Source organism: Bos grunniens, chromosome 5, assembly GCF_055505025.1.
Source record: "Bos grunniens cultivar Pamir isolate PY7600 chromosome 5, Bosgru_T2T1.0, whole genome shotgun sequence".
Classification (NCBI taxonomy): Eukaryota; Metazoa; Chordata; class Mammalia; order Artiodactyla; family Bovidae; genus Bos; species Bos grunniens.
The window spans coordinates 71,888,372-71,915,210 of NC_141169.1; the positions used below are offsets into that span (position 1 = coordinate 71,888,372).

General features: G+C 46.8%; 1 protein-coding gene across 3 annotated transcripts in view; it reads left to right on the top strand.

Moving 5' to 3' along the window:
* ABTB3 (ankyrin repeat and BTB domain containing 3) overlaps nt 1-25,180 on the top strand; it is a 331,737-nt gene extending 306,557 nt beyond the window's left edge. For all 3 annotated transcript variants that reach the window (XM_086401167.1, XM_086401168.1, XM_086401169.1), the window contains 5 exons: nt 2,356-2,458; nt 5,599-5,680; nt 14,079-14,147; nt 16,412-16,525; nt 23,009-25,180. In XM_086401167.1, coding sequence (XP_086257293.1) covers nt 2,356-2,458; nt 5,599-5,680; nt 14,079-14,147; nt 16,412-16,525; nt 23,009-23,218 — 578 coding nt within the window. In that variant the 3' untranslated portion in view covers nt 23,219-25,180. The remainder of the gene's footprint in view (nt 1-2,355; nt 2,459-5,598; nt 5,681-14,078; nt 14,148-16,411; nt 16,526-23,008) is intronic.
* Nucleotides 25,181-26,839: the final 1,659 nt, after the last annotated feature.

Here is a 26,839-nt window from a genome sequence, read left to right on the forward strand (position 1 = left end):
AAATCTGACACTGTTTCCATTGTTTCCCCATCTATTTCCCATAAAGTGATGGGACCGGATGCCATGATCGTAGTTTTCTGAATGTTTTAAGCATGTAGGCAATCCAAAATGTACTAAAACTGCAAGTAGTTCTACCTTGTAGAAAGCAGGTGTTAATTAAAATATTACCAGGGCAACAAATCATAAAGATCCATCAAATTTACAGACTTCAGAGAGTGAGGGTTACACTGCTAGGGCATAGCAATAATTTCTGACATCTGGTGCTTTACAAGACACCCCTGTTAGAGCAAACATTTGCAAGGGCTGTTTCAGTGACACAGCATAAAATCTGCTCTCCTGTAGCTATAGGAGAGGAGAGAACATTTTTTTTTCCTCCTGAATTTGCTGAGATTTCTTTCACTAGCAATTAAAAGGGCCTGGTTTTCAGGCCAAGCATTGGAATTCCAAAGGTTATTAGCACCAAGAGAAAGAAGGCAGGCCTGAGAAGTTCAAAGCTCACAGATGAAAGCAAAAGGACATAATATAATAATTAATAAGTGGAACACAAAGCATATAGTGTTTTGCATCTTCAGTATAACATTCCAAGCTCAGATAACTAAAGGTGGCCAAATAGTTGTTCCTTAGGGACCTGCTTATAAGGAAAGAGAAGAGTGAGTAGTGACAAAAGTCCCGAAGTGGCATCTCCAAAAGGCCAGGAAGGTCATGTAAATGAATGAAATGGGTTTGCTGTGTTACAATAGGGAGTGGTGGGGACTGTGGCTAACTGGAGAGCCCATGCCTGATTTTTTTTATAGTGTGTTGTCCTCTGCCCTCCCAGTGAATTCTGGGGGAGAATGGTAAAAAGAGCTAAAGGTAGGAGATGTCAGCAGTTTGGGAAGTGGAAGTGGGAGCTAGTTGAAGGTGGACAGTGGGAGTGAGAGTCCGAGCAGGGGAGGTGGGTTGCTGAGAAGAGGGAGAATGTCACTCCGACCTGCTAACAGTCTTTAAAGCAAGTGGAGAGGCGAGTGTTAGTCAGCTCTCTGGCCTTCCTCTGTGGCCTTTCTTCTCTTTGTTGTTGTTTAGTTGCTAAGCCATGTCCAACTCTTTTCTGACCCCGTGGACCCTCTGTCAGGCTCCTCTGTTCATGGGACTTCCTGGGCAAGTATACTGGATTGGGTTGCCATTTCCTCCTCCAATCTCTTCCCTTTACCTGAAAAGTTTTAGAAGTTTGGGTTTTGTTGCATTTTTTAATAAAAAAATTTTTAAGAGTATAATTACAGATGATTTGACATTTTTGTGCCTTTTTAAATATGTTTTAGATTAAATCTTTTTTATTGGGAAGAGGTCAAGAGGCTATAGGTCCTGACAGAGATATATGAGTGGAGGATACCCAGGACCACCACCTAGGGTGAATCAACCAGGAGGAGAATCAGCCAAAAAGGCAAATTCTGGTTCTAAGTTACAGCAGGGTCTGTGAAAGGGGCCAGACCAGGGGTCTGACTTAGAAACGGAGCATGGTGGAGTCTGGTAGGGGTAGAGACGCATGGGCCAGTTGGTGGATTTTCCCAGAGAGACCAAAGTGCTGAGCTAAGGACGGACTGGCGCCTTTTGTAGCCCCAGGAGAAATGGCTAAGATGCCAGGCAAATCGGAGGATTCCAGTGCTTAGCAATGCAGGCCCTGGAGTCAGAATGTCCACGTTCACATCCTGGCTTCTCCACCAGCCACTCGCTTGACCAAGTCACTGTGACTCCTGGCATCATGTCCCTGTCATTCGCCTGACAGTGGTCCCTCTCTCCCAGGGCTGCAGGTGCCAGCTTGCATGGTGCCTGGCACATCGTGAATGCTCAGTGAGTACTAGAGTACTCGCTGTACAACTAGTTACACAGCTTCTTTTTTCTTGGAGATGCGGGCAGGAGCCTGGCTCATTTGCCTCTGATCCTGAGAGAAGGCTTGGATTTCGAATCACCTGAAACATAGCAGCAAGCAGGCAGGAACCACTTCCATCAGGAAAGGAGGGAGCTGAGCTGGAGAAGGAGGAGTGAGGTGGGGTGGGTGGCCTCCTTAGAGGCCAGGTGGGTAGATGGTCACCCTCTGCAGCTGACAGTCATCTGAACTGTGGCTGGGGGTGAATCTTCTAAGGGGAAATGCTACTTTTAATCACAAGTAAGCTGTGAAGAGTCCCTGTGAAATATTGAATTCCAGTTAATTGCACGTTCCTGTAACTGATCCTGTTTCCTGTTTGGTCACGGTCTCTCCAGCGAGTATTTTATCACCATGGCCTCCCTGTCAGCTCTTACGGGCGCTTTTCCCAAAGAGGAATCCAAACATAATCCTTCTCTCCTCTAAAGCTACCCTCTCTCCCTTTCCTGTTCCAGATCCTCATTTCCTGAACAACAAAGAAATGTCAGATGTCACCTTTCTGGTAGAAGGAAGACCATTTTATGCTCACAAAGTGCTGTTATTTACAGCATCTCCAAGGTATGTATCATCAGTTTTGAAAGCACTGAATTATAAGGGTGGTTATTACTATTCTCTAAAATTCAGTTTGGGTGGTGTCATCACTGAACGGGCAGATTTTCTTCTCAAAATCAAGGTTCCAAGACTATAGGGCATTTGTATACCTTGTTCAGGCAGCATGATTCACAAAGACAAAAGGAAGAAGCACCCAGGAGTCCATCCATGGAGGACTAGATTTTAAAATGTAGTATATACATACCCTGGGCTTCCCAGGTAGCGCTAGTAGTAAAGAACCTGCCTGCCAATGCAAGAGACATAAGAGATGCAGGTTCAATCCCTGGGTCGGGAAGATCCCCTGGAGGAGGTCATGGCAACCAACTCCAGTATCCTTGCGTGGAGAATCCCATGGACAGAGGAGCCTGGCGGGCTACAGTCCGTGGGATTGCAAAGAGTCAAACACGACTGAAGCAACAGCACACACACACATATACATACATTATTCAGCCTTAAAAATGAAGCCAGTTCCGACACATGTCACAATATGAATGGGGACATTATATGAAGTGAAATATGCCTGTCATAAAAAGACATTATACTATATGATTCCTTTTATATGAACCATCAATAATCAAGTTCATGAACGTGAAAGCGGCTCAGTTATGTCCAACTCTTTTCTCCAAGCCAGAATACTGGAGTGGGTAGCTGTTCCCTTCTCCAAGGGATCTTCCCAATCCAAGGATCGAACATAGGTCTTCTGCATTGCAGGCGGATTCTTTACCAGCTGAGCTACCAGGGAAGGTCAAGTTCATAGAGACAGTAAACAGTAGGCTGGGAACTGGGGCTAGGGGAGGGGGAGTAGGAGTTGTTTTTTGAGGACAGGGTAAGTCTTGGAGATCGATCACACAATGATGTGAATATACTCCATGTAAATATTAGTAAACACTCAAAACTGGTTAAGACAGTAAATTTTATGTTATGTGTTTTTTAACCACAATTTGGAAGAAGAATACAGGCAGTCTCTAGCATAATCAGCAGTCTTTGTGTGGCTTAGACAAGATACTGTTCCTCTGGGCAGATGGAGCACATACTGAGCGCAGAGCTTCATGAGTGGAGAATGGATTGGATTGTAGCTTCCTCAGCCAGGTGTCCTCACGCAACCTGAAAACTCACACTGCAGCCTTGCAATGCCTGCTCTCCAAATATCAGGGAACTTTGGCATGAGGCGCTCAAAATACACAGGTCCTGAATCTTACTTTTCCTGAACCCTGGAGTTGACAACAATAAAACATCATCCCTGCAAACTCCAGGAGATAGTGAAGGACAGGGAAGAAAAATACACTATCCTTTGCATGGTTCTGTTGTGACATCATGGAAGAGCTATATCAATACTCTGTGTGTGTGTGTTCATTTGCTCAGTTGTGTCCGACTCTTTGCGACCCCATGAACTATAGCTTGTACCAATGATAACTTCTTAGTTTTAACAAGGCACCATGACTATGTCGAATGATAACATTGGGGCAAACTGGTGAAGGGCACACTGGAACTTTCTGTGCTATGTTTGCAACTCTTCTATAAATCTGAAAGTATTTCAAATTTAAAGTTTAATTTATAAAAAGAGACATGTCTTAGCTTATTTCTAAATGTATTGAGTATGGGAGACTTGCCTGGTGGTTCAGTTGCTAGAATCCCCTGCACTGCAGGGGACGAGGGTTCAATCCCTAGTCAGGGCACTAAGATCTTACATGCTATGGGGCAACGAGCCCACACTGCAGCCACTGGGCATAAGCGCCACTATGAGAGAGTTTATGTGCCATTTTGAAAGATCCCGCATGATGCAGTGAAAATCCCACATGCTGCAACTAAGACCCGATGCAGCCAAATAAGTAAATAAACGGAGTATCAATGTGATCCACTGACTGGGTCTCTACCCACGAGGAACCTAGTTTAGCCAGTGGCAGGAAAATGCATCTAAAACTCTCAACAGAAGGTATTCATTTAGGGAGATGGGTAATCAACAGATGTTGATGCCTATGACGTTAAATACCCACCATGCATCAGGGCCAGCCTGGCTCAGGCTCTGAGGATGCAGCAGAGGCTAGAGTCAGCAGCAGTCCCTCCCCTCTTGGAACAAAGGTTGTGTGGGAGGAGGAAGGAGTGAGTTGGAGAGCTCCATGGGCACCTGAGGAACTTGAAATTTGAGGCAGGAAGGACTCCAGGAAGGAGGCAGCCTTTGTGAGGGCCTGCAGGGTGGAAGGGGTTTTCTGTTTCTTACTTCATTTATTCTTTTGGCCTCACGGGAGGAATCCTGGTTACCCAGCTGGGGATCAAACCTGGGTCCCCTGCAGTGGAAGCTCTGAGTCCTAACCACTGGACCACTAGCTGCAATTCCCTGGACAGCATTTTTGTTTTGTTTTGTTTTTTTATTTTATTTTTTTAATTTTATTTTATTTTTAAACTTTACAATATTGTATTAGTTTTGCCAAATATCGAAATGAATCCGCCACAGGTATACCTGTGTTCCCCATCCTGAACCCTCCTCCCTCCTCCCTCCCCATACCCTCCCCCTGGACAGCATTTTAAAAGGCATTTGTTCTTTTCAAATCACCTGCTTGAGAAGTAATTTAACAGTTCTAGACCCACTCCGGTGTTCTTGCCTGGAGAATCCCAGGGACGGGAAGCCTGGTGGGCTGCCGTCTATGGGGTCGCACAGAGTCGGACACGACTAAAGCGACGTAGCAGCAGCAGCAGTAGCAGCAGATGCTGTTTTGTTTTTGTTTTTAATTTTATTTTATTTTTTAACTTCACAATATTGTATTGGTTTTGCCATATATCAAAATGAATCCGCCACAGGTATACATGTGTTCCCCATCCTGAACCCTGCTCCCTCCTCCCTCCCCATACCATCCCTCTGGGTCATCCCAGTGCACCAGCCCCAAGCATCCAGTATCGTGCATCGAACTGTTTTTAACTTTAGCGTTTTAACTTCAAATTTGATTATGATATCATATCAGTGGACATTATATTAGACAATCTATGGATATGTCGTCGTATTTCCGAGTTGGGGGGATATATTACATGTTTCTGTCGTCAGAGAGCGGAGTCTTGCAAGCTGTGGATGTCTCTGTGAGTCTTCTTATCTCCCTTTTTATGTTCTTGCTCAGGTTCAAAGCCCTCCTCTCCAGCAAACCAACGAACGACAGCACCTGCATAGAGATCGGCTACGTGAAGTACCCCATCTTCCAGGTGAGCCCCTGCTGTGACCCGGGAGTCTGCCTGTGGGTGCGGGGCGCCAGTGGGTCCCTCCGAGCCTCCACCTGTGGATCAGCCACTGCACTGTCTTCAGCTCCTGCACTTCTGGCCCTTGTCTTCACACTGCCCGTCCCTCTTACCATCCATGCAAGCCCACAGCGTTAATTGAGCACCTGCTCTGTGCCCAACACTGTGCTGGGGCCTGGAGACACAAGGATAAAGGACATTCTCCTCCGGGGGCCTCACAATCCAGAATGGATAACTCTGAGTAATTAGTCAGTTACAATATAAAGTTGGAGTGAGCGTCAGAGAACCAATGTGCTGTGACAACTCAGAGCAGGGAGACTGGGGAAGGCCCCTGATGGGGTGCCAGCTGGAATATTGCAGCTGAAGAGAACCTGGTGAACTGTGGGGAGGCTTGGGGCTTAAGAAAGGGAGTTAGACAGACTTCATTGGTGGTCTAGTGGTTAAGACTCTGAGTTTCCAATGCAGAGGGCCTGGGTTCAATCCCTGGTTAGGGAACTAGATCCCACATAATGCAACAAAGAGTTTACACGCCGTGACTAAAAAAATCTCACATGCCACAACTAAAGATCCTGCATGCTGAAATGAAGATTGAAGATCCCACATGCTGCAACTAAGACCCAGTGCAGCCAAATACATAAATTTAAAACGGGGATGGGGCCAGTTAGAACACTGCAGGCAGGGAACAGGAGGTATGAAGTCCCCAAAGAAGATTGAGCCCAGTGTGATCAGGAACCAGTAGACTTTAGGGAATCCAGTGTCATGTTAACATTAATAGGCTAATTAATAGTTGATATCAATAGGTTAATAGTTAATATTAATAGGTTCTGGTTAATAGGCCTGAACCTAATGTAAATAGGAAGGAAGGCTTGTCAGAGGCCAGATGACATGGCCATATCTCTGTTTGATTGACGGCGATACTGTTTGGTTTATCGGGCACCTTTGAAGGGAGCACAGCAACATTCTTCCTTTTCCTCCATCCTTCATGTCTGATTCATTGGCGATTGTTTTGTGTGTATGGTGGTGTCTTTGTCTGGTTTTGGTATCAGGTTGATGGTGGCTTCATAGAAGATCTTTGGGAGTGGTCCTTCCTCTTCAGTCTTTTGGAAGAGTTTGAGAAGGGCCGGTGTATGTTCTTCTTTGTTCGGTAGAATACACCTGTGAAGCCATATGCTCCTGGATTTCGTGCCTGATTCATAAATCCAGCCCCTCAGTGACATCTCACAGCTAATAGAAATTCACACCCCTAGCTAGTCTCACAGCCCTATTTCTGGAGTTCTGCATCTCATCAGGGATGTGAAGGCTGGTGGGCTGCTTACATCATCAAGGAGCCTGCAGGGGAGACTGTGGCTCCTCCCTGCTGTCCTCCTATAGCCAGGGCTAGTAGGCCAATGTGGGTGACCTGGGGATGGAGTTTATAGCATTCTGATCACTACCTGATTCCTCCAGTTCAGTTCCAGAAGGAAAGCCCTGGGAAGAAGTGGGGAAGACACAGCCTGGCCCTCGGGAGACTCACATTCCAGGAGGGTTGAGGAGACCACACAGAGATAAGCAGGTGTCAGGGCTGGCCAGGGTCTCGGGGCAGAGGTCCTGGTCTGGGCTGTGAAGGACAGAGCTGCATTTCAGGATCTAAATGCTACACCTCTGGGTTTAAACAGCAGCATCCCCCTGTTTAAAATCATTATCCTTCATGTGACCTTGAAAAAACTACCCAGCTTTTCTGAGCCTCAGTTTCCTTATCTGGTGAATAGGAGGGAAAGGGTATTCCAGAGGGAGAAAGAGCACAAACAAAGGCACAAAAGTGGGAAGTCCTGGTGTGTGTTAGAGGGAAAGTGATTATAGTCCATTCGGCTGTGTCTTAAGGTAGACTGGACACTGAAAAGATACATTGGAACCACATCAGATCAGATCAGATCAGTCACTCAGTCGTGTCCGACTCTTTGTGACCCCATGAATTGCAGCCCGCCTGGCCTCCCTGTCCATCACCAACTCCCGGAGTTCACTGAGACTCACGTCCATCGAGTCAGTGATGCCATCCAGCCATCTCATCCTCTGTCGTCCCCTTCTCCTCCTGCCCCCAATCCCTCCCAGCATCAGAGTCTTTTCCAATGAGTCAACTCTTCTCATGAGGTGGCCAAAGTACTGGAGTTTCAGCCTTAGCATCATTCCTTCCACAGAAATCCCAGGGCTGATCTCCTTCAGAATGGAATGGTTGGATCTCCTTGCAGTCCAAGGGACTCTCAAGAGTCTTCTCCAACACCACAGTTCAACATAGTAGATGCCAAATGCCAGTGGCCAGATGATGGTTCTTCCCTCCATTTACTAACCTTGGTCCCCCAGATCCTGTAATTCAGAGTGCTACCAGGAATCCACCATGCCCTCACAGTAAGCCCTAAATCCCGTTCAGGTGCCTATATTTCCACCATTAGAGATGCATTCCTTTGGTTATGTTGAAACTTCAAACTAAAGAATCCTTATAGAATAAGCATGGGCAAGACATTCTCTTCCCTGAACCTCATTTTCCCCATTTTTAACTCCAACTATGAATGAGGCACTGGCCTTTGCTTGCATGTAGTTATCTGGATAAATCTTGCCACTTTTAGAGGTAGGGAAACAGGTCCAGAGACCTTGGTGCCAGTCAATGACAGAGCCATTATTTGAACCCAGTCTGGTCTTTGTTGTTGCTATTCAGTCGCTAAGTCGTGTCCAACTCTGTGACCGCATAGACTGCAGCACGCCAGGCTTCCCTGTCCTTCACTATCTCCCAGAGTTTGCTAAAGCTCATGTTCATTGAGTCGGTGATGCCCTCCAACTATCTCATTCTCTGTTGCTCCCTTCTCCTCCTGCTCTCAATCTTTCCCAGCATCAGGGTCTTTTCTAGTGAGTTGGCTCTTCGCATTAGGTGGCCAAAGTATTGGAGCTTCAGCTTCAGAATCAATCCTTCTGATAAAGATTAAGGATTGATTTCCTTTAGGATTGACTGGTTTGATTTCGTTGCAGTCCAAGGGACTCTCCTTCTCCAGCACCACAGTTCGAACACAAAGAGAAACAATAATAATAGAAGCTCTGTTTCTTGTGCAGCAGCTATGTGCAGGGCTCAAAAGCAGCAGTGCTCAGGCTCAGCTGTGCAGTGGAATCATTTGAGGAGCTTTGACGATTCCCAGTGTCCAGGCTGTCATTCAGGATCTGGGCTGCAGCTCAGGCATCAGCATTTTTAAGTCTCCACCCTATGCCATCATCCAGAGTCATGTGCAGCCAAGGTGGAGAACCAGTGCTCTAAGTTACAGTGTTTCTCGAATTTTAGGAAGCATCAGAATCTCCAGGGGAAGCAGTGGGGGTGAATAGAGTTGCCGTTAAGCCACAAAACTTGCTAAAATGCAGATTCCTGGGCCCCACCCCCAGAGTTCCTGATTCTATAGGCCTGGGATGGGGCCCGAAAATTCATATTTCTTATGAGAACATAGGTGATGCTGATGCTGCTGGTCCAGGGACCCACTCTGAGAACCATGCCCCGTGTCATCTAATTCAGTTCAGGCCTCCCAGCTCCCTCTCCAGGTGGCTCTTCTCCCCCCTGGACAAACAGGTAGAGGAAGTGGCCAAGCTGAACTTCAGACCCAGGCCTGGCTGACTTCCAGACCTGATCTCTTAACTGTCTCCCTGCTATGGGGCCTTGGGTCCTCCCTAAAAATCACCCAGCCCCAAGGAAAGGCCCATTAGTGTTTGGAGCATGAGCCCAATGCTGAAAACCGTGCACCCCCCTCCCCAGCTTTCCAAGTGCTCATGGAAGGGCACTTATGCCATCAAGCCTAGGACTAATTGGAGGGGTTCTTGTCATCAGAACCTGACTTGTGGTAGGCACTCAATAAATGTTTGCTGTGGGGGCTAGTTGAATGAGAGACCTACACAGGAAGGCACAGCCCCAGAGGAATCGAACGCCTGTATTTACTTTTGGCTAGGGAAAGCTTCCCAGCCACGTTAGCCTTGAGTTACTATAATTGGCAGAGAAGATTGAGCAGACCCTGGGGAATTCTCCACGTGCCTGCCCCTTCCCCATAAAAGAAGAAAAGCCTCATTCGTGGCTCAAAATAGGCCAAGTCAGGCTGAATCTGACCCAGAAGGAGGCTCCCAGGGGCCAGCTCACTTCCCTTCCATGCTGAACAGAAGAATTTTAGTAAATGAGATGGCTTTGAGTTTCCTCCCTGCAAGACTGTTTAACATCACACGCGGGCAAGAGCCCCTTGCAACTGAGGCTGCACCCGGGAGCAGGGCCTCCACCAGGCTGTGGATGCGATTTACATCCTGCTTCATGCAGGTTGGCAGCTGCCAAGAAAAACAACTCCATAAACAGACCCTTTGGCCTAATCAGGGTCCGTTTCACTCCCTTGCAGAAAAGGCTCGTGCTGGCTGAGTCTGAAGGTGCCACAGCACAGCCCAATTTAATTCCATTAGCCCCATGGTTAATGGGGCTCCATGCCTGCTCCTGAAAGCAACATTTCCAGTCAACAACGCAACCTTGAGGAAATGAGATAGCATGCTGGAGAAGTGCTTTGTAACTGGAGAGACCCTGTTTTCAGGACAGTTATTATTATGGCTCTTACCATCACTATTATTGATTTGGCCTTTATAAAAGAGAGGTCCTTGGGGAATAAATGGATTTTAATAAAGCCAGTGTCTCAACATTTGCCAAAGATTAGATGTTTATGACCTGTCTGGGTCCAGGGGAAGAGTAAACAGTGTTATGTTATCATTTCACAAAGCCTCAATCATCAACACTAAAGCCCCACTCTGCCACAGGCAGCTGGCCAGTGGGAGACTCAGATACAAAAGAGGAAGGGGAGGAATTGTGTTTCTGGTTGAAGTGTCCTTGCCGCTGGCAGGCACTAGGGATGCAGAGGTGGGTAAGACCCACTCTGTACCCTCAGACCCCAGTGGGAAATAACGCTGCAGTCGTGGGCAGTGTGCCGCCCAGCACGGGGTGGGAGGCAGCTAAGAGATCTAAGCAGATCTGCGGAAGCTTCGCAGAGGTGACTACTGAGCCAGATCCTGAAAGAGGGGCCAGAGATCAACAGGTGGAGAAGAAGGGAAGGGCATCCAAGCAGAGGGAAGAGCGTGGGCAAAAGCAGAGTGAAAAAGACGGTAGTAGGTTCTGATAAAGGCAAGTGGTTGGGAGCGGGAAACCAAAGCAGTCAATCCTAAAGGAAATCAACCCTGAATACTCACTGGAAGGACTGCTACTCAAGCTGAAGCTCCAATCCTTTGGCCACCTGATGCAAAGAGCCGACTCATTGGAAAAGACCCTGATGCTGGGAAAGATAGAGGGCAGGAGAAGAAGAGGGCAACAGAGGATGAGATGGTTGGATGGCATCAATGGACATGAGTTTAAGAAAACTGTGGAAGATAGTGAAGGTCAGGGAAGCCTGGAGTGCTTCACTCCATGGGCTTGCAAAAAGTCGGACACAGCTTAGTGACTGAACAACAACAGTTGAGATTAGAAGGAGAGGAGGGAGGAGTGGCAGGTGAGATCTGAAAAAGTAAATCAATCCAAAGCAACAGCATTCATTTCAGCAACAGTGAAAAAACAGAAACAACCCACATGTCCATCAATTGATGAATGGATATACAAACTGTAGGACATCCATACAATGGGATGTTGTTGAGCAGTAAAGAAGAAGTGAAGGAGTGTGATATGTGTGACCTTGAAAATACCACACCAAGTGAACAAAACTAGATGCAAAAGAGCACATGTTGTACAATTTCATGTATATGAAATGTCCAGAACAGGCAAATCATAGTAGATGTCATGACTGACCCAAGGAGGAAATGGGTGAGACTGCTAATGGGCACGAGGTTTCTCCAGGGGGGAGTTGAAAATGTTCTAAAGTTAGATTGTGGTGGGACTTCCCTGGCAGTCCAGTGGTTAAGATCACACTGCCACTGCAGGGGGCACAGGTTGGATCCCTGGCATGGGAACTAAGATTCTGCATGCCAAGTGATGTGGCCAAAATAAAGTAAAATTAGCTTGTGGTGGTGGTTGTACATTTTGAATACACTAAAAACCACTGAACTGGGTGCTTTGATTTTTGTTGCACTGGGTCTTCACTGCTGTGCACAGGCTTTCTCTAGCTGAGATGAGCAGGGGCCACTTTCTAGTGTGGTGCACCGGCTTCTCGTTGCAGGGGCTCCTCTCGTTGCAGGGCACAGGCTCTAGGCATGTGGACTTCAGTAGCTGCATCACGTGGGCTCATAGTTGTGGCTCACAGGCTTAGTTGCTCCAGGACATGTGGAATCTTCCTGGACCAGGGATCAAACCTGGTCCCCTGCATTGGCAGGCGGGTTTTTAACCACTGTACCACCAGAAAAGTCCGAACTCTGTACTTTAAATCAAAACATTTTTAGATTCCACATATCGGTGATATCATATGGTCTTTTTCATTCTGATTTACTTCACTTAGAATGATGATCTCTAGGTCTATCCATGTTGCTGCAAATGGCATCATTTCAGTCTTTTTTTATGACTAATATTCCATTGTGTGTATATATATATATGTATTCATAGATAGATATAGGTACACACACACATCTTCTGTATCCATTCATCTGTCAGTGGACATTTAGGTTGTTTTCATGTCTTAGCCATTGTAAATAGTGCTGCTGTGAGCATTGGGGTGCATGTATCATTTCAAATTGCAGTTTTGTCTGGATACATGCCCAGGATTTGGGATTGCTGGATCACGTAGCAAGACTATTTTTAGGTTTTTTTAAGGAGCCTCCATGCTCTTTTCCTCAGTGGCTGCACCCATTTACATTTCCACCAGCAGTGTGGTGGCATTCCCTTTCCTCCACACCCTTTCCAGCATTTATTATTTGTAGATTTTTTAATCATGGCCATTCTGGCCTGTGTGAGGTACAACTTTGTTATAGTTTTGATTTGCATTTATCTAATAATTGGCCATGCTGAGCATCTTTTCATATGCCTATTGACCATGCGTATGTTTTCTTTGAAGAAATGTTGATTTAGGTCGTCTGCCCAGTTTTTGGTTGGGTTATTTGTTTTTTGTCATTGAGTTACATTAGAAGTGATTACTTTAAACCCACTTGCAAAATGTAGATTGAGATCAGTCACAAACGATGTTGAATGACCTGAGAAAGAAAATGGAAGGTCATTCATACTAGAAAAAGATTTTTCACCCTCAGAGAAAATTAAAAAGCTAACATTTACTGAGTTCTTGCCATGTATCTGCCAGGTCCCTATTAGGCCTGTTACATGTATTAACTCATTTAATTTTCATCACAACCCCATGAGGTGGGTAATATTATCCCCACTTTACAGATGATGAAACTGAGGCATAGAGGGCCTAACTTAATTCACCTCTCACAGCTCTTAAGTGGCAGAGCCAAGTCAGAAACCGAAGCAGTTCAACTCCAGGACCTTGTTCTTAACCACTGTTCTGAATTGGTCACTGACCGTCAGAGCCGAAAGGGACCACAGAGGGCAACCCAGTCCAGTCACCTCATTGTCCAGAGGCCCAGGGATGGGATGTAAACAGTCTGCAGGCTTTTCCAGCACAGCGGCTTCGGGTCAGGCAGCTGAAGTCAGTGTGTCACCTAGGCAGGCAAAAAACACTAGAGAATGTGGAGACTGTGGCCAGTGGGAAGGGTACACACCACCTAAAGTTTTAACACTAGCTTCATGGGAGGTGGTGACGGCCAATACTATCGCAGCCTTGGGCTTCATTCTGCCCAAGAGACACCACTTTCCAAAGCTCTGGGACTTTACACACCATCCAGTCATGTGTATGAAGCCTGGCTTGGACAGTTCACACCATCAATAAAACACTGAGACCCTGGACCCTTAATGACTTCATCTTGGCCCTTATCCAGCTATAATAAGGAGAAGGTGGTCTTGTGGTGGCCCAGAGTCACCCTCTGAAGCTGAAACCAGAGGTTTCCGGTCAAACCGGGTCATGTCCCAGGAGAACTACGGCTGGTTCAGGGTCTTTAAGTCATGCCACGTGTGCTGCAGTTCTGGGCAGCTCAGTGAGGGTGGGGGTGAAAAGACAACCCATGATTGTCACCCATAGATGGGGGAAAACTGTCCTGGGGAGCAGAGCTTAGAATTGTTTAATTTGGCCCTGAGGGTGAACCACAGGGCAACAGATTTACAGCATGGTGTAAGAAAACATATCCGGCCTATAAAACTTGTGAATGGAACTTCTTCCTGAAAGGCAGCAATCCAGGGGGAATGGCCACCCCTGTGAAGGGATGCCACGCAGGGACTCAGAGCCACTCTGAGGCTTCGACTGGGTGGCTGTAAGATGACCGTGTCTGTGTGCCATGTGCTCTTTGCTCACCATGTTCTGTTTTCCAGCTGGTTATGCAGTATCTCTACTACGGTGGCCCAGAGTCGCTTCTCATTAAAAACAACGAGATAATGGAGGTGAGCAGCCTGCCGTGGTCCTGAGTGGGTGGCTTACATGGGTGGTGTCTGGGGGCAGCCTGTGTCTGGTTTTCATTTGGATGCAGGCTTGGGGGTCCTGCCTGCCTCCCTTAGATCTCTCAAGGACTTCTCCCTAGAGCCCATCCCTGGAAGGCTGGGGTGCTGGATGTGCTAGTCCGATCTCTTTCAACAGCAGCTGAGTGAAGCCTAATTTTATCTGGCCCTGGGTGTGGAGGAAAGGAAATTTACTGAAGAGTCTGAGGCTACCTCTAGTTCCAGGCACAGCTGGGGCTCAAATAGCATCATCAGAAACTATCCTTGACGATTTCTCCCTTGTCATTTGTAGGAAAAACATTTCATCTGAAAGCTTTCCTCAAATCTCAGCGTGTCCATTGAGGCAGAAGCTAAGAGGCAATTGCAAGCTCTCCCGGCTTCACTCAGCAGCTCCCTGGCTCTCCCCATCTCCTGTCCACCTCTTGTAACTCTGTGTTCTCCCCCTCCTTGCTCCTCGGGCCTTGTTTCTGCTCCCATCTGTCCAAAGCCAAGATTTCCCCTGCTCCTTCCTAGGAGTGGGACTCTTGTGTCAAAGGTGGTAGCTTTAAGTGAGTGAAAGTCGCTCATGTCCAACTCTTTGCAACCCCATGAACTATATAGTCCATGGAATTTTCCAGGCCAGAATACTGGAGTGGGTAGCCATTCCCTTCTCCAAGGGATCTTCCCAACCCAGGGATTGAACCCAGGTCTCCTGCATTGCAGGCGGATTCTTTACCAGCTGAGCCACCAGGGTAGCTTTAAACCAGAAGCCAAAATGACTCTGCTAGTCCTGAGAGAAAGAGCCAGGACCCCATTCAGGTGCCAGAAGTCCAGGGGGCCTGATGAGAGATGTTAAAACATGAGGAGTCGTTCAAGAAGTGACCCCTCATGGTGGTTCACACATGGACTCTGGGCCAGACTGGCTTCAAATCCAGGCTCTGCCCCTTCTGTGATCTTGGACCAGTAATTTAACCTCTCTCATCCTCAGCTTTCATACTTACAGAATGGGGTCGACGATATCTACCCCACTGGGTTTTGAAGATCTTAAGAGTTTCTGTTTGTAAGATGCTTACCACAGGGGCTGTGTGTTCACTGTGGAGCCCTTTATCCCTTTGTTCTTATTCTGTGAAACTTCCGTGGTCACTCCTCCACCCCCCAAAGTTCCTCTCTTGTCCCTCTGGACCACTCCTCTGACAAATCATAGCCTCAGAACTTAGACTGCACTCTGAGGACTCAGACTCTTTTATAAACCTTTTAAAAAGCTATTTTCAAATTAGAATAATGAACATACATTTCAATCATGTAAATAATACAGAAGAACTTTGTAATACTTAAAAAGCCCCTCATCCAGCCATCTCCCTTCCATCCCTCAGTCTTTTCCCCAAAGGCAATCCCTTTGAATTCTTGCTTCAGTCCTTTTCTTCCCCTTCCTCTGTTCAGCATCTTCCGAGGCCAGGTACCGTGCTCAGGGCTGGGATATGACTGTGATGCAGAGGGGCAGAGATCCCTGCCCTCCCGGTCTCTGGGGAAGGTGATGGGCATGACATCATGTCTGGTGTGAGAAGGGCTGCGAAGAAGACTAAGACAGGTTAAGGGAGACAGACAGTGATGGAGCGAGGAGACCTGAGGTGATATCTGTGTTGAGACCTGAATGAACAGAGGAAGTGAGTCACCTCGATATCCATCCTGCTAACTAAGAGCATTCAGGCTTCCCAGGTGGCTCAGTGGTGAAGAATCTGCCTGCCAATGCAGGAGGTACAAGAAACACAGATTGGATCCCTGGGTCAGGAGGATCCCCTAGAAGAGGAAATGGTAACTGGCTCCAGTATTCTTGCCTAGAAAATTCCATGGACAGAGGAGCCTGGTGGGCTACAGTCCGTGGGGTCACAAAGAGTCTGACTCAACTGAGCACACACACAAATAAAAACGTTGACCCTTATTTCTGGACGTAACAATTTTAAGCATCTTTGATTGACTTCCTGCTGCAATAGATGCAAATCTGATTCACTTCGACCCCACGCCTCCCCTCTGCCATCTGCCCCCACAGTCGAGTTCTGTTGCCGGGTCCTAGGCCGCCTGTGTAACCTTTGTGCCTTAAAGTGATGTATCAACCCTTTATTCTCAGTGCCTGCACCTTGGGTTCCACTGTAGGAGATGAAGGGTTTTCTCACCACAGTCTTTGCTTTCCTTCCACCTCCCAACCTCTAACAGGCTCTTTTTATGCTTTTTAGCTCCTGTCTGCCGCTAAATTTTTCCAGCTGGAGGCTTTGCAGCGACACTGTGAGATTATCTGTGCAAAAAGCATCAATACCGACAACTGTGTGGATATTTACAACCATGCCAAGGTAATCAATCCCATTCTCGTTGTCCAAGCATGCCCCATGCACTTTTGTGGGAGAGGCTTTCTCTGCAGATGCTCTGAGTCTGGGCAGAGGGTGGATGCTGGGTCTGTGCATTCAGGCCGAGCTGACCTCGTTCTTCCTAAGGTCTGCTTCCTGCTCTAAGAGAGATGTCTTTCCCTTCTTACGCCCCTCCAGAATACAATGGAGCAGAAAGCCAGAAGTTTTAAAAGCATAGACATCCTCAAATTCCAGCGTGTGCATGAATCACATTGTAGGCTCTGCTTCAGCAGGCCCAGGCTGGGCCCTGGTTCTGCATTTCTTATAAGCTCTCAGGTGAAGCCTCTGCACCTGGTCTAGTCCACAGGCCACACACTTAAGCAGCAAAGTTCTGGAACAGTGGTTCTCCAAGCGGTCTTCAATCCGGCAGCACCAGCATCATCCGGGAGCTTGTCGGAAATGCACATTAGAGGCCCCACTCAGACCTACTGAGTCAGAAACTGGGGGGTGAGGCCTGGTCGTGTGCAGCTTCGCAAGCCCTCCAGGTGATTCTGGGGTTGTTCGTGGGGGAGAACCATTATTCTGGAACTGAGGTTCCCAACACTAGCTGCATCGAAGAATCAGCTGGGCACTCACTTAAAATCCCCATGTCTGGGACCTCTCACAGACCAATTCATCAGTATCTGGGGGTGGAACCTGGGAAAAAGAGATATTTTTTTTCATAACTTCCTGGGTGACTCTCAGATGTGCCAAGGTTGAGAACAGGTTGTCAATGCTAAAGAAGTCCAAGGAGTCCTCCTACTCAGGTGGACCCAACACCTGGGGAGACATTTGGAATCTCTATTTGGCCTTTCATCCCAGATCTCTGCTGGGGAATCCAGGAATCTATATTTTAAGCAGGCTCCTAGGGCGACAGTTGTGATTTCAGCCCTAAGACCAATCCTCACTCCAGTTTTTGGAGTAAAATCAGTGAACCACCAATTTCATCCAATTTATTTCACAAGTGGAGATTAAAATCATGTGGCCAGGTGCCACTTCATTTTGGTTCATGTGCTCAGGACAGGGGGATTAGCATCTGCTAGAAAGAAACAATGAGATGAATTAGGAGTTCATTTAAAACAAAGCATGCCTCTTTGATAGAACTGGAGCTCAGCACATATGCCTCCCACATCCACAGTCTGTAGAGGAACCACTGATGTGAATAACAGTTATTCTGCTTGTTGTTAAAAAAAAAAACAAGTCGTGGTTGAGATACTATTTTGTCTTAAGTCAACATTCTCTAAGCCCTTTTCATGTACAGCCCCTGTGCTTAGAGCCTTGTTGCATTACCTTTTTTAATGCTCACCACAATCCTTTCATTAATCCATGTTGTAATAAGGAAGCAGAGGCTCAGAGAGGTGAAGTAACTTGCTTAAGGTCACACGACTGTGACTGAGATTTTTTTTCCACTGTGGTAAAATATATGCAATGTGAAACTTACCGTTTACCATGAAACTTACCATTTCTAAGTGTCTAACTCAGCGGCATTAAGTACATTCACATTGTTGTACAACCATCATCAATATCCATCTCCAGTACTTTTCATCTTCCTAAACTGAAACTCTATACCCATTAAATACAAGCTCCCCATTCCCCCCTCCTCCATGGCCCCTGGCAGCCATCATCCTACCCTCTGTCTCTATGAGTTCTACTGCTCTGGGTACCTCATATTAAGTGGAATCATACAGTATTTGTTTGGCTTATTTTGTGGCTGGCTTCTTTCATTTAGCACAATGTCTTTAAGGTTCATCCATGATGTAGCATGTGTCAGAATTTAGTTTCTTTTTAAGGCTGAATATATTCCATTGTATGTATATACCGTATATCATGCATTCATCCGTGTACACTTGGGTTGCTTCCACCTCTTGGCTACTGTGAATAATGCTGCTGTGAACAGGGGTGTGCAAATATCCATTACAGTCTCTGCTTTCGGTTCTTTGGGTGTATATGCCTAGAAGGGTAAACCTCACTTCAGAGCACAGGTTCTTCCTTGTGTTTACAGTCTGGCCTAATACATGTTTGAAATATTTGTGATAATTCTTGATACTCAAAAGATTTTCTGATTGGTCATTAGTAAATCAACAGATACAGGGAGGCTACTTGCTCCCCACTAGCAGTGGGTGTTTTGGTTAAATGAGGCTTTTACCAAAACCTGGTTTCCTGGGACACAACAAAAAAATTTTTTTATCTTAAACTGGTTACTTTGCAGAAAAAGCATCCAGAGAAAACTCTCTACCCAGGAAGAGGGCCTGATTAGTTTCACCTTCCTCTGCCCCGTCCCCTGGCCATGGATGCCCAAATTGCCCTGTGAACCCCACATCCACAGTGGCTTTGCCGTGGCCTGTGTCCTTGGGAATGCAGCAAGGCCTGCACGCCACAGCCCCATTTTAATCACTTCAGCCTCCTTGGCAGGCAGCTTCTGTAGCTCTCTTGCTATTTAATAACATAGCCAACGCAACGTGAGCCCGGACTGGGAATACGTTTGTGCTACAGGCTTACAGCACCTATGGCAAAGAACTGCCTCTTTCATGTATGTGCCTCTGCAGCCAGAGCTTGGCCTTTTGCAGACGCCAGCCTCTGCCTACCCTCTCAGCCTCATCCTGGGACATTCCAAGGTCAACACCTGCCCTTCATGACCCCGTGCCCCCTCTATGCGCTGCTTCCCCTGTGCTGTGGATCCTGCAGCATTGACAGTCACCTGCCATGTGGATTCTGTTACTGGCAGATTGTGCTGCAGACTGAGGCTGGTTTAGTAAAAGAGCCAGAAAAGAAAGAAACCAACACTTGGTTTGGAACCCTCAGAAATACAGGCATTTAGGTACTAACAACCATGTTTCAAATATCAGCAAGTTCTTGGCAGCATTACTTCTGTTGTGCACATAACCATTGGCGACATCTGTGGAGTTTTATTGAGAAGAGAAGTCCAGCCCATAAATGCATGGCTTCATCATCTTTGTTTTCCTAGCAAAGCTGTCCCAAACTATTCAGTCATGAAGAAGAGGCTCTGGAGCCTCTGATGGCTCTTGCAGGGTGTCTTTCAGCTTGAGAAAAAGAACAAGCCTGTTCATCAAATTGAATCTAAGCTAAGGCAGTAAACTCAATGGGGCACTGTGATGAGAAGAACATGGGTTTGGAAACCAAGGGATTTGTTCCCTAGTATTTATTGAGTGCCCACTATTTACCAGGAATTGTATACATATTTGAATGTGTGTATTCAGATGTGTAATACACATCTGGTAAGACATGGTCTCTGCACTTGAAAAAATTTTGTCTAGGACAGGAGTCAGCAAAATTCTTCTGTGACGATCCAGGTAAATATATTCACAGAGGCCATGTGGTCACTTTGATCCTCCTCAGCTCTGCCTTTGTAGCGCAAAAGCAGCCAGAGACAATATACAAATGAATGGGTGTGGCTGTGTCCTAATAAAACTTTATTTATAAAACCAGATAGTGGGCCACATTTGGCACTGAGGCCTGTAGTTTGTCAACTGTTGGTCTAGATGGTGAGAGTTCCAGTCCCAGTTCTGTCTGTAATTAGATATGTAAAAGTAGGCAAGCATATGATGTATAGTCACCATTCAGTAAATATCACCATGTATAAACTTAGATCAGATCAGTTCAGTCGCTCAGTCGTGTCTGACTCTTTGCAACCCTGTGAATCACAGCACGCCAGGCCTCCCTGTCCATCACCAACTCCCGGAGTTCACTGAGACACGTCCATCAAGTCAGTTATGCCATCCAGCCATCTCATCCTCTGTCGTCCCCTTCTCCTCTTGCCCCCAGTCCCTCCCAGCATCAGAGTCTTTTCCAATGAGTCAACTCTTCGCATGAAAGTACTTATTATTCTCTAATTACACTAGCTTACAATAAGAAACGCTCCTATACAAAGCAAGTAGCTAGGAGTGGTAAGAGAAGGGGACTCTCTGTGTCCCCAGAATCAGAGATAGGCAACTCTGAGCCTCAGTTTCCCCACATGTACAATGAGGCCTTTTCTCTGTAACTCAAAAAACTGGATTCATCTTGAAAGAATTAAAACATTCCTAAATGGCAACCCACTCCAGTATTCTTGCCTGGAGAATCCCAGGGATGGAGGAGCCTGGTGGGCTGCCATCTATGGGGTTGCACAGAATCGGACACAACTGAAGCGACTTAGCAGCAGCAGCAGCAAGAACTCTTCCAGCTCCAGGATACTATGCATCTGTGTAACATTTGGGTAATAACAAACCTACTCACTTGATAAACCTCAATAAGCTCCCTAAGCCTCTCACAGAATAAGCTGGTATGTCCATGTCTTAAATACTCAAGAGCATGGTACTCACTAGTCCAAGCCCCCACATTTTGTGGTTTGGGAAACTGAGGCCCAGAGAAGTGATTTGACCTGCCCAAAGTTGCATATGATTTTTATGAAGACAGGTCATTGGCTCACTGAATTATCACATGGGGTCAGTGAGTTCAAGGTTACAGGCTTGGTCCTACTATGGGCCAGTTAGCTGAACTAGGTTCTGTAGATACAGCCAATTCCCCTTATCCTAACCTAGCCACTACTTTGTCCACGTGGGACCCTGGATATAAATGAGTGAGATGAGAGTAATAATTATAAATAGTGTACATTTAGCATGACAGCTAATATTGAGTGAGTGCTGATGCTGACTGCAAACAGCCACTGTTCCGAATGTGCCATGTATCACCTCACCTAAGGCCAGCAACAGCTTATTAGGTGGGTATTATTATTTGCCCCCATTTTAGAGATAGGAATACTGGGACACAGAGGTTCAATAGCTCACCCAGCAGCAGATGGCTGGAATGGTACAGTCTGGAGTAAATTCCAGAGCCCCCTCCCTCAGTGCCCTTGCTATCCTGCCTTCCCTAAGTGTGCAGATGACAGAGTCCCACCATCAGTTACGTTCCACTCAGTACCCCCAACAGGTCCATGATGCGAGGACATAATTTCCAGTTTGAAAATAAGGAACCTAAAGCCAAAGGCCAAATAAAGCAGCTTTGGTACAAATTCAGAATGGGGGAGCCCTGATTTGAATCCAAGTCTCCCACTCATTCCTCCATTGCCCTGTTGGCACTGCCTCATTATCATTCCACCATCCACAGCAAGCAGCTGGAAATGCATCTGTGGCTTAATGGACCGAATATCAGGGAGTTCAGAACAAAGAATTCCACATTCAGATAATTTAGATAATTCAGCATCTAAATAAAGCAGCAGGATATCATCTCAGGGAGCACATAACTAACTTCTGAGCATGCAGCTCATGGCAAGAGAGAGACTTGCAAGCTTTGAAAACCAAAGAAAAGGCCTGAAGACAGACAGCCAGCCCTCATACCCACATTTGTTTCTTCATCTCAAACATGAATTCCTCTAGCAAGCACGTTTCCAAGATTTAATGGTATCAGGCTAGAGGCAGTGCATCCTAATGGTTAAACACACAGCCTTCAAGACTTGAGTTACAGGGTTCACCTCCTGGTTCTGCCTTTGACATGTTGTCTGAATTTTTGTCAGCTACTCTCTTGTCTCAGTTTCCTCATCTATAAGTCAGAGGTGGTAACAGTACCTGCCTCAAGGAAATTTGAAGATTAAATGAGATGATGCACATAAAGTGTCTAAGCATGATGCTCTCAATACATATTTGCTGCTGGTACTGTAACTGTGAGAGTGAACTGCTCATTCACACATTCAGCAAATCCGTACGGTGTCTGCCGTCTGCCAAGTCTTCTGCTTGGGGTTGTAACATGAGGCAGGTTGATGTCAGCCCTGCTGTATTGGTTTAGTCTGTCAGGAACTATGTCTCTCCATCAGTTTCTCAGCATTAGCACTATTGATAATGTGAGCTACGTAATTGTCTGCCGAGGGGTCTGTTATCTGCATGGTAAGATATTTAGCAGCTTCTATGGGGGCTTCCCAGGTGGCGCTACTGGAAAAGAACCTGCCCGCCAATACAGGAGATGTAAGAGATGCGAGTTTGATCCCTGGGTCAGAAAGATCCCCTGGAGGAGGGCATGGCAACCCACTCCAGTATTCTTGCCTGGAGAATCCCATGGACAGGGAGCCTGGAGGGGTGTGGCCCATAGGGTTGCAGAGAATCGGACACAACTGAAGCAACTTAGCATGCATGCATCATGTAAAGAGATTAGAACTGTGTCTGCAGGCAGGGAGAGGGCTTGCAGAAGCACAGACAGACACTTCAAGCCAGCTCCAAACTGGTACCTCTCACACAGCTACATCCTCTTAGCCAGAGCAACTCACAAGGCCAAGGCGTGGAGAAATGAACTCAGCCCTCCGATGGGAGGAGCTACAAGGTCATGTCCACTGGGGTGAATACAATAAAGGACGCAGAATCAGGGCCACTGTCGAGGTCAAGCTACCTTAATAGGTATTCACCAGAATATAGATGAAAACAGGTGCTTTCAGAAACGTAACCATCTCGTGCTTCCTCTCCACAGTTTCTTGGAGTCACAGAGCTGTCAGCATATTGCGAAGGCTACTTTCTCAAAAACATGATGGTCCTTATCGAAAATGAAGCCTTCAAGCAGCTCCTATATGACAAAAATGGCGAGGGCACGGGCCAGGATGTGCTGCAGGACTTACAGAGGACGTTGGCCATCAGGATTCAGTCAATCCACTTGTCATCTTCCAAAGGTTCTGTTGTATGAGACGTCCGGTCCAGGGAATGTTCCCCGGGGACTTGCCAGTTCTGCTGCTGCGTTGGCTTCACACGAACCTGCAAATCTCACCTGGCATCTGTTTTTGGCTGAGCCAAGGAGCTGCCTCTACTGCCTCAGCTGCTCTTGACAAAGCAAATGCAGCTCTCGTGAGCTCCTGTTGAGAAACAAAGGACATGTCACTGGCCTACAGATCCGAGTGCACCCGGATCCAGAGGTAGAAGGCCGGGGGGCAGCCACACTGGCCTCATCTGAAAGCCCCCCTGCGGCAGTTGGACACCCCTTGCCAAGGGCCTCTGCCCAGTGGGTGGACTGAGGACTAAAGGTCATTCAGGTTCCAGGCTGACAGTTGGAGAACTTCACCGTACTGACCCTGAATAGCATTATATTTATTACACATTAAGGACCTTAGTAGCTGCAGTTCCGTAAGAGTCAACATGATAGCAAATTGGTGAGACTGTTACCAATAACGAAGACAAATTTTTAGGGGTGGGAACTTTTTAAAATGTTCATATAAAAAACCCCCAAAACAGGGCAGCCTTGTAGTTTAAAATATATTTCTAAAAGCTTAACAGTTCATTTTCAACTGAATTGTGTTTAGGGATCTGTGTTTTGAGATTTCTTTTCTTTTTTGAAGAAAAAAACAGTAAGTAGCAGATCTGTACTGTATAAACATGCATCTGACAAGATATTGCTGATATTCTACACAAGGTGAAATAATAACCTTGCCTTAGTGATCATGGTTACACAAAAGAGCTGCACTGCCAACAATTATCTCTAACTCAATAGTTGAAAAAAAAAAACCTGCATGCTGATTGTGGTTTCGGGGTGAGAATAAAATCCCCCCACATTAAAAAATTCACACATGCATTTGCATGGCCCGAACCTGTAAACTGTTATGTTTGTGCTTCATTTTTGCCAAGGTAAAAATGTCCCATCACTTCTTGCTAAAAGTCCATTTGGTGAAACTAACATATCCATTCCCTTCCATAGTTATGAATATCCCTGAGATGCTGTTGCAGAAATGTGTTCATAGATGATGCTGCATAGGGGATGGGGGGCGGAGCACGTTGGAGAATTTACTATTAATCCCAGAGTTCTCTCTGTATTCTCAGAAGATGTTAATAGTTTGTTACTAGCCAGAGAATATGACTATGTTAGATTATTTTTAAAGATGAAAGATGTATGATAGGATGGATTCTCTCTGTATTCCGAGAGTGTACAGTATAGGGTTATCTATAATGAAAGTTTATATCGACAGGGTTCCGTTTGCTCTGCCATATATTATAAGCAGAAGAGATTAGTGAAGTGCCACAATATTCCAAACAATCTCTGAGTTGCTGCCTTTTCTTTCTTGTCCTTTCGTTTGAAACCTAGATAACATGCGGTTAAAAACTAGGAGAATGACTCTTACCCTTTGGGATGGCAAAGTTTTGTTGATAAACATATTTCCTAGCATGCCTTTGGGAACTTGTGCACAGACCCCAGAGTCTAAAGGAGCTGCTGTTCAAACGTTGTACTAGCCCCTGAGCCGTTGTTCAGAGGACCAAGGTCAAGTCCTGTTTCTTGGGTATGACCCATGGCGTACGCGGGCCACGTCCGTCTACAGTATTGGCTCTTCTCTGATGCTGATGCAAGGCTTATCTTCCACTTGGTCATTTGCAAACCTCCCCAGCCCCTACCATCCAATGAGGAAGGGGGAAAAAACAAACTGTCTACAGAGGAATCCAAGTTACAGATACACAGCATGTCCTGAGTCTTCGCTGTCTCTCACCTCCTCCTGTCCTCAGAGATGCTGCCTGGATGTTTCCTTAACTGCGCCTGACTTCCCTGTGAATGTCTGATGCTAGCTCAGGGCCTTTGGGCATTGATTATGTACAGTGGCAACTCCTGATGGGCTTCTGTTATAGTTTGGTGTGCTTTCTCTGTCATTAAAAGAAATGATTTTCCCAAGCCGCGCATTGTTTTTATGGTACCTGTGAACTCGTACCCAGCTGTAGCCTAAGAAAGTCACTCGGTTAAGAAATTGGAAAAGATGACCCGGCAGGAAAAAAGTCAAGGGAAATGAAGGCGCTATCTAGAAGGCACAAGATAGGTGCTCGTGTCCCTGAGCACCTTCTGCTCTGCCAACTAGAACTTGGCTAACCAAGCTCTAGCCCCCTGGGACTGCAGACACCTCTGGGTGCTACCCTTGGATTTCCTTCCCGTCAGGCAGAGGACATATAGGTGCCGCTTGGAAGCACTTTTGCCTCCTGCAGTGAACACGTCCGCAGAGAGTGGAGTTCTGAGTGTCACTTGCGTGCCTTGACCAAGATTTGGGAGGGGAGGGGTGGGAAGTGGAGGAAAACAGGTTGTCTCAACCTGGCATGCCCTGCCCCAAGGGCCAGCATGAAATGATGTTTATGGATGGGGGTAGCATTCTGGGATTGGGGTGAGGGTCATGGAGGGTCAAAGTTCACCCTTGGGAGGTCAAACCAAGTCTCCAGCTGATCCCCTCTGGCTCCTGACCCAGCCCAGGTCTGGTGGAGAAGAGGACTCTTGCTGTACCCACTGAGACCTCTGGGGAGCTGGGGAGAGGCCCAGGCAGTCCCCTGGAGCCTGGGACAGTGAGGCCCAGTACACAGCAGACGTCACAAGCACCTCTGGCAAGGGCTGGTCACCCCTGCTTAGCACTCGACATCTGTTTCTTCTTTAGGAAGCAACCCAAGCAACTGAGTGCCAGGGACCAGAATTCTGAGTCAGGCCAGGAGAACAGAAGGTCGGTTTATTTTTAACTGTGCATCACCCTCTGTGTAGCATCAGTGTGAAGAAGGCATTTAATGTGTTCCTTTTGGAAGCTAAAGTGTCTGCAACATTTGCCTTTCACTTGTCCGGCAGGGGGCTTTTTCACTCAGTTCTTAGCCACTGTACAAGGGCCCCTTAGTATCTGGGGGAGGCAGGGGAGCCTCCCCACCGGCCACTCAGCTCCGTGCACCCCTTCCGTTTGCAGTGAGAAATCACATGACTCCTGCGCCTGCAGCCACAAGTATCAATACAAACGGCTCTACTTGGCTTCTGCTGCCCCCTCCCTCTTAGCTTACAATGGTTCTTATATACACCAGGTTTGAGTGCCACCCATTCTCCCCTGAAGAAGGATTCTTCACCCAAATCACACCAAGATAAAGGTGTGAGCTCCCAACACAAGAAGGCAGAAGCTGGAAGAAAGTGCGGTCAGGCCACAGGTAAGGATTGGAGGAGATCTGCGAGCCTCTCCACCCCTGAGATTTCCTGGGAAGCCTCAGGCAAAAAGTTTTAACTCCAGCTGGGTGATGTTTCACTCAGGGTTGTCTCATGTAGGCTGTTAACACACAGCATTTACTAACCTCAGGCTGTGTGCTCTGGGCATGGATATAGGGTAAGGATCCTAGGTGAGTCTTTGAGAAAAAAAATCTGTTTCAATCATCCTGGGGTCCCAACTCACCTCCCCCTGCCCCTCGCCTTACATACGCCAGCCTCAGTCCCAGCTGAGTGGTCAGAGATGTATTCACATCCTCCCACTCCTGACTCCCTTTCCCACCGGCCCCAGGTGGACACCCTCCCCAACTGGGGGAGCGTTTCCTGGGCTTGTTGGCC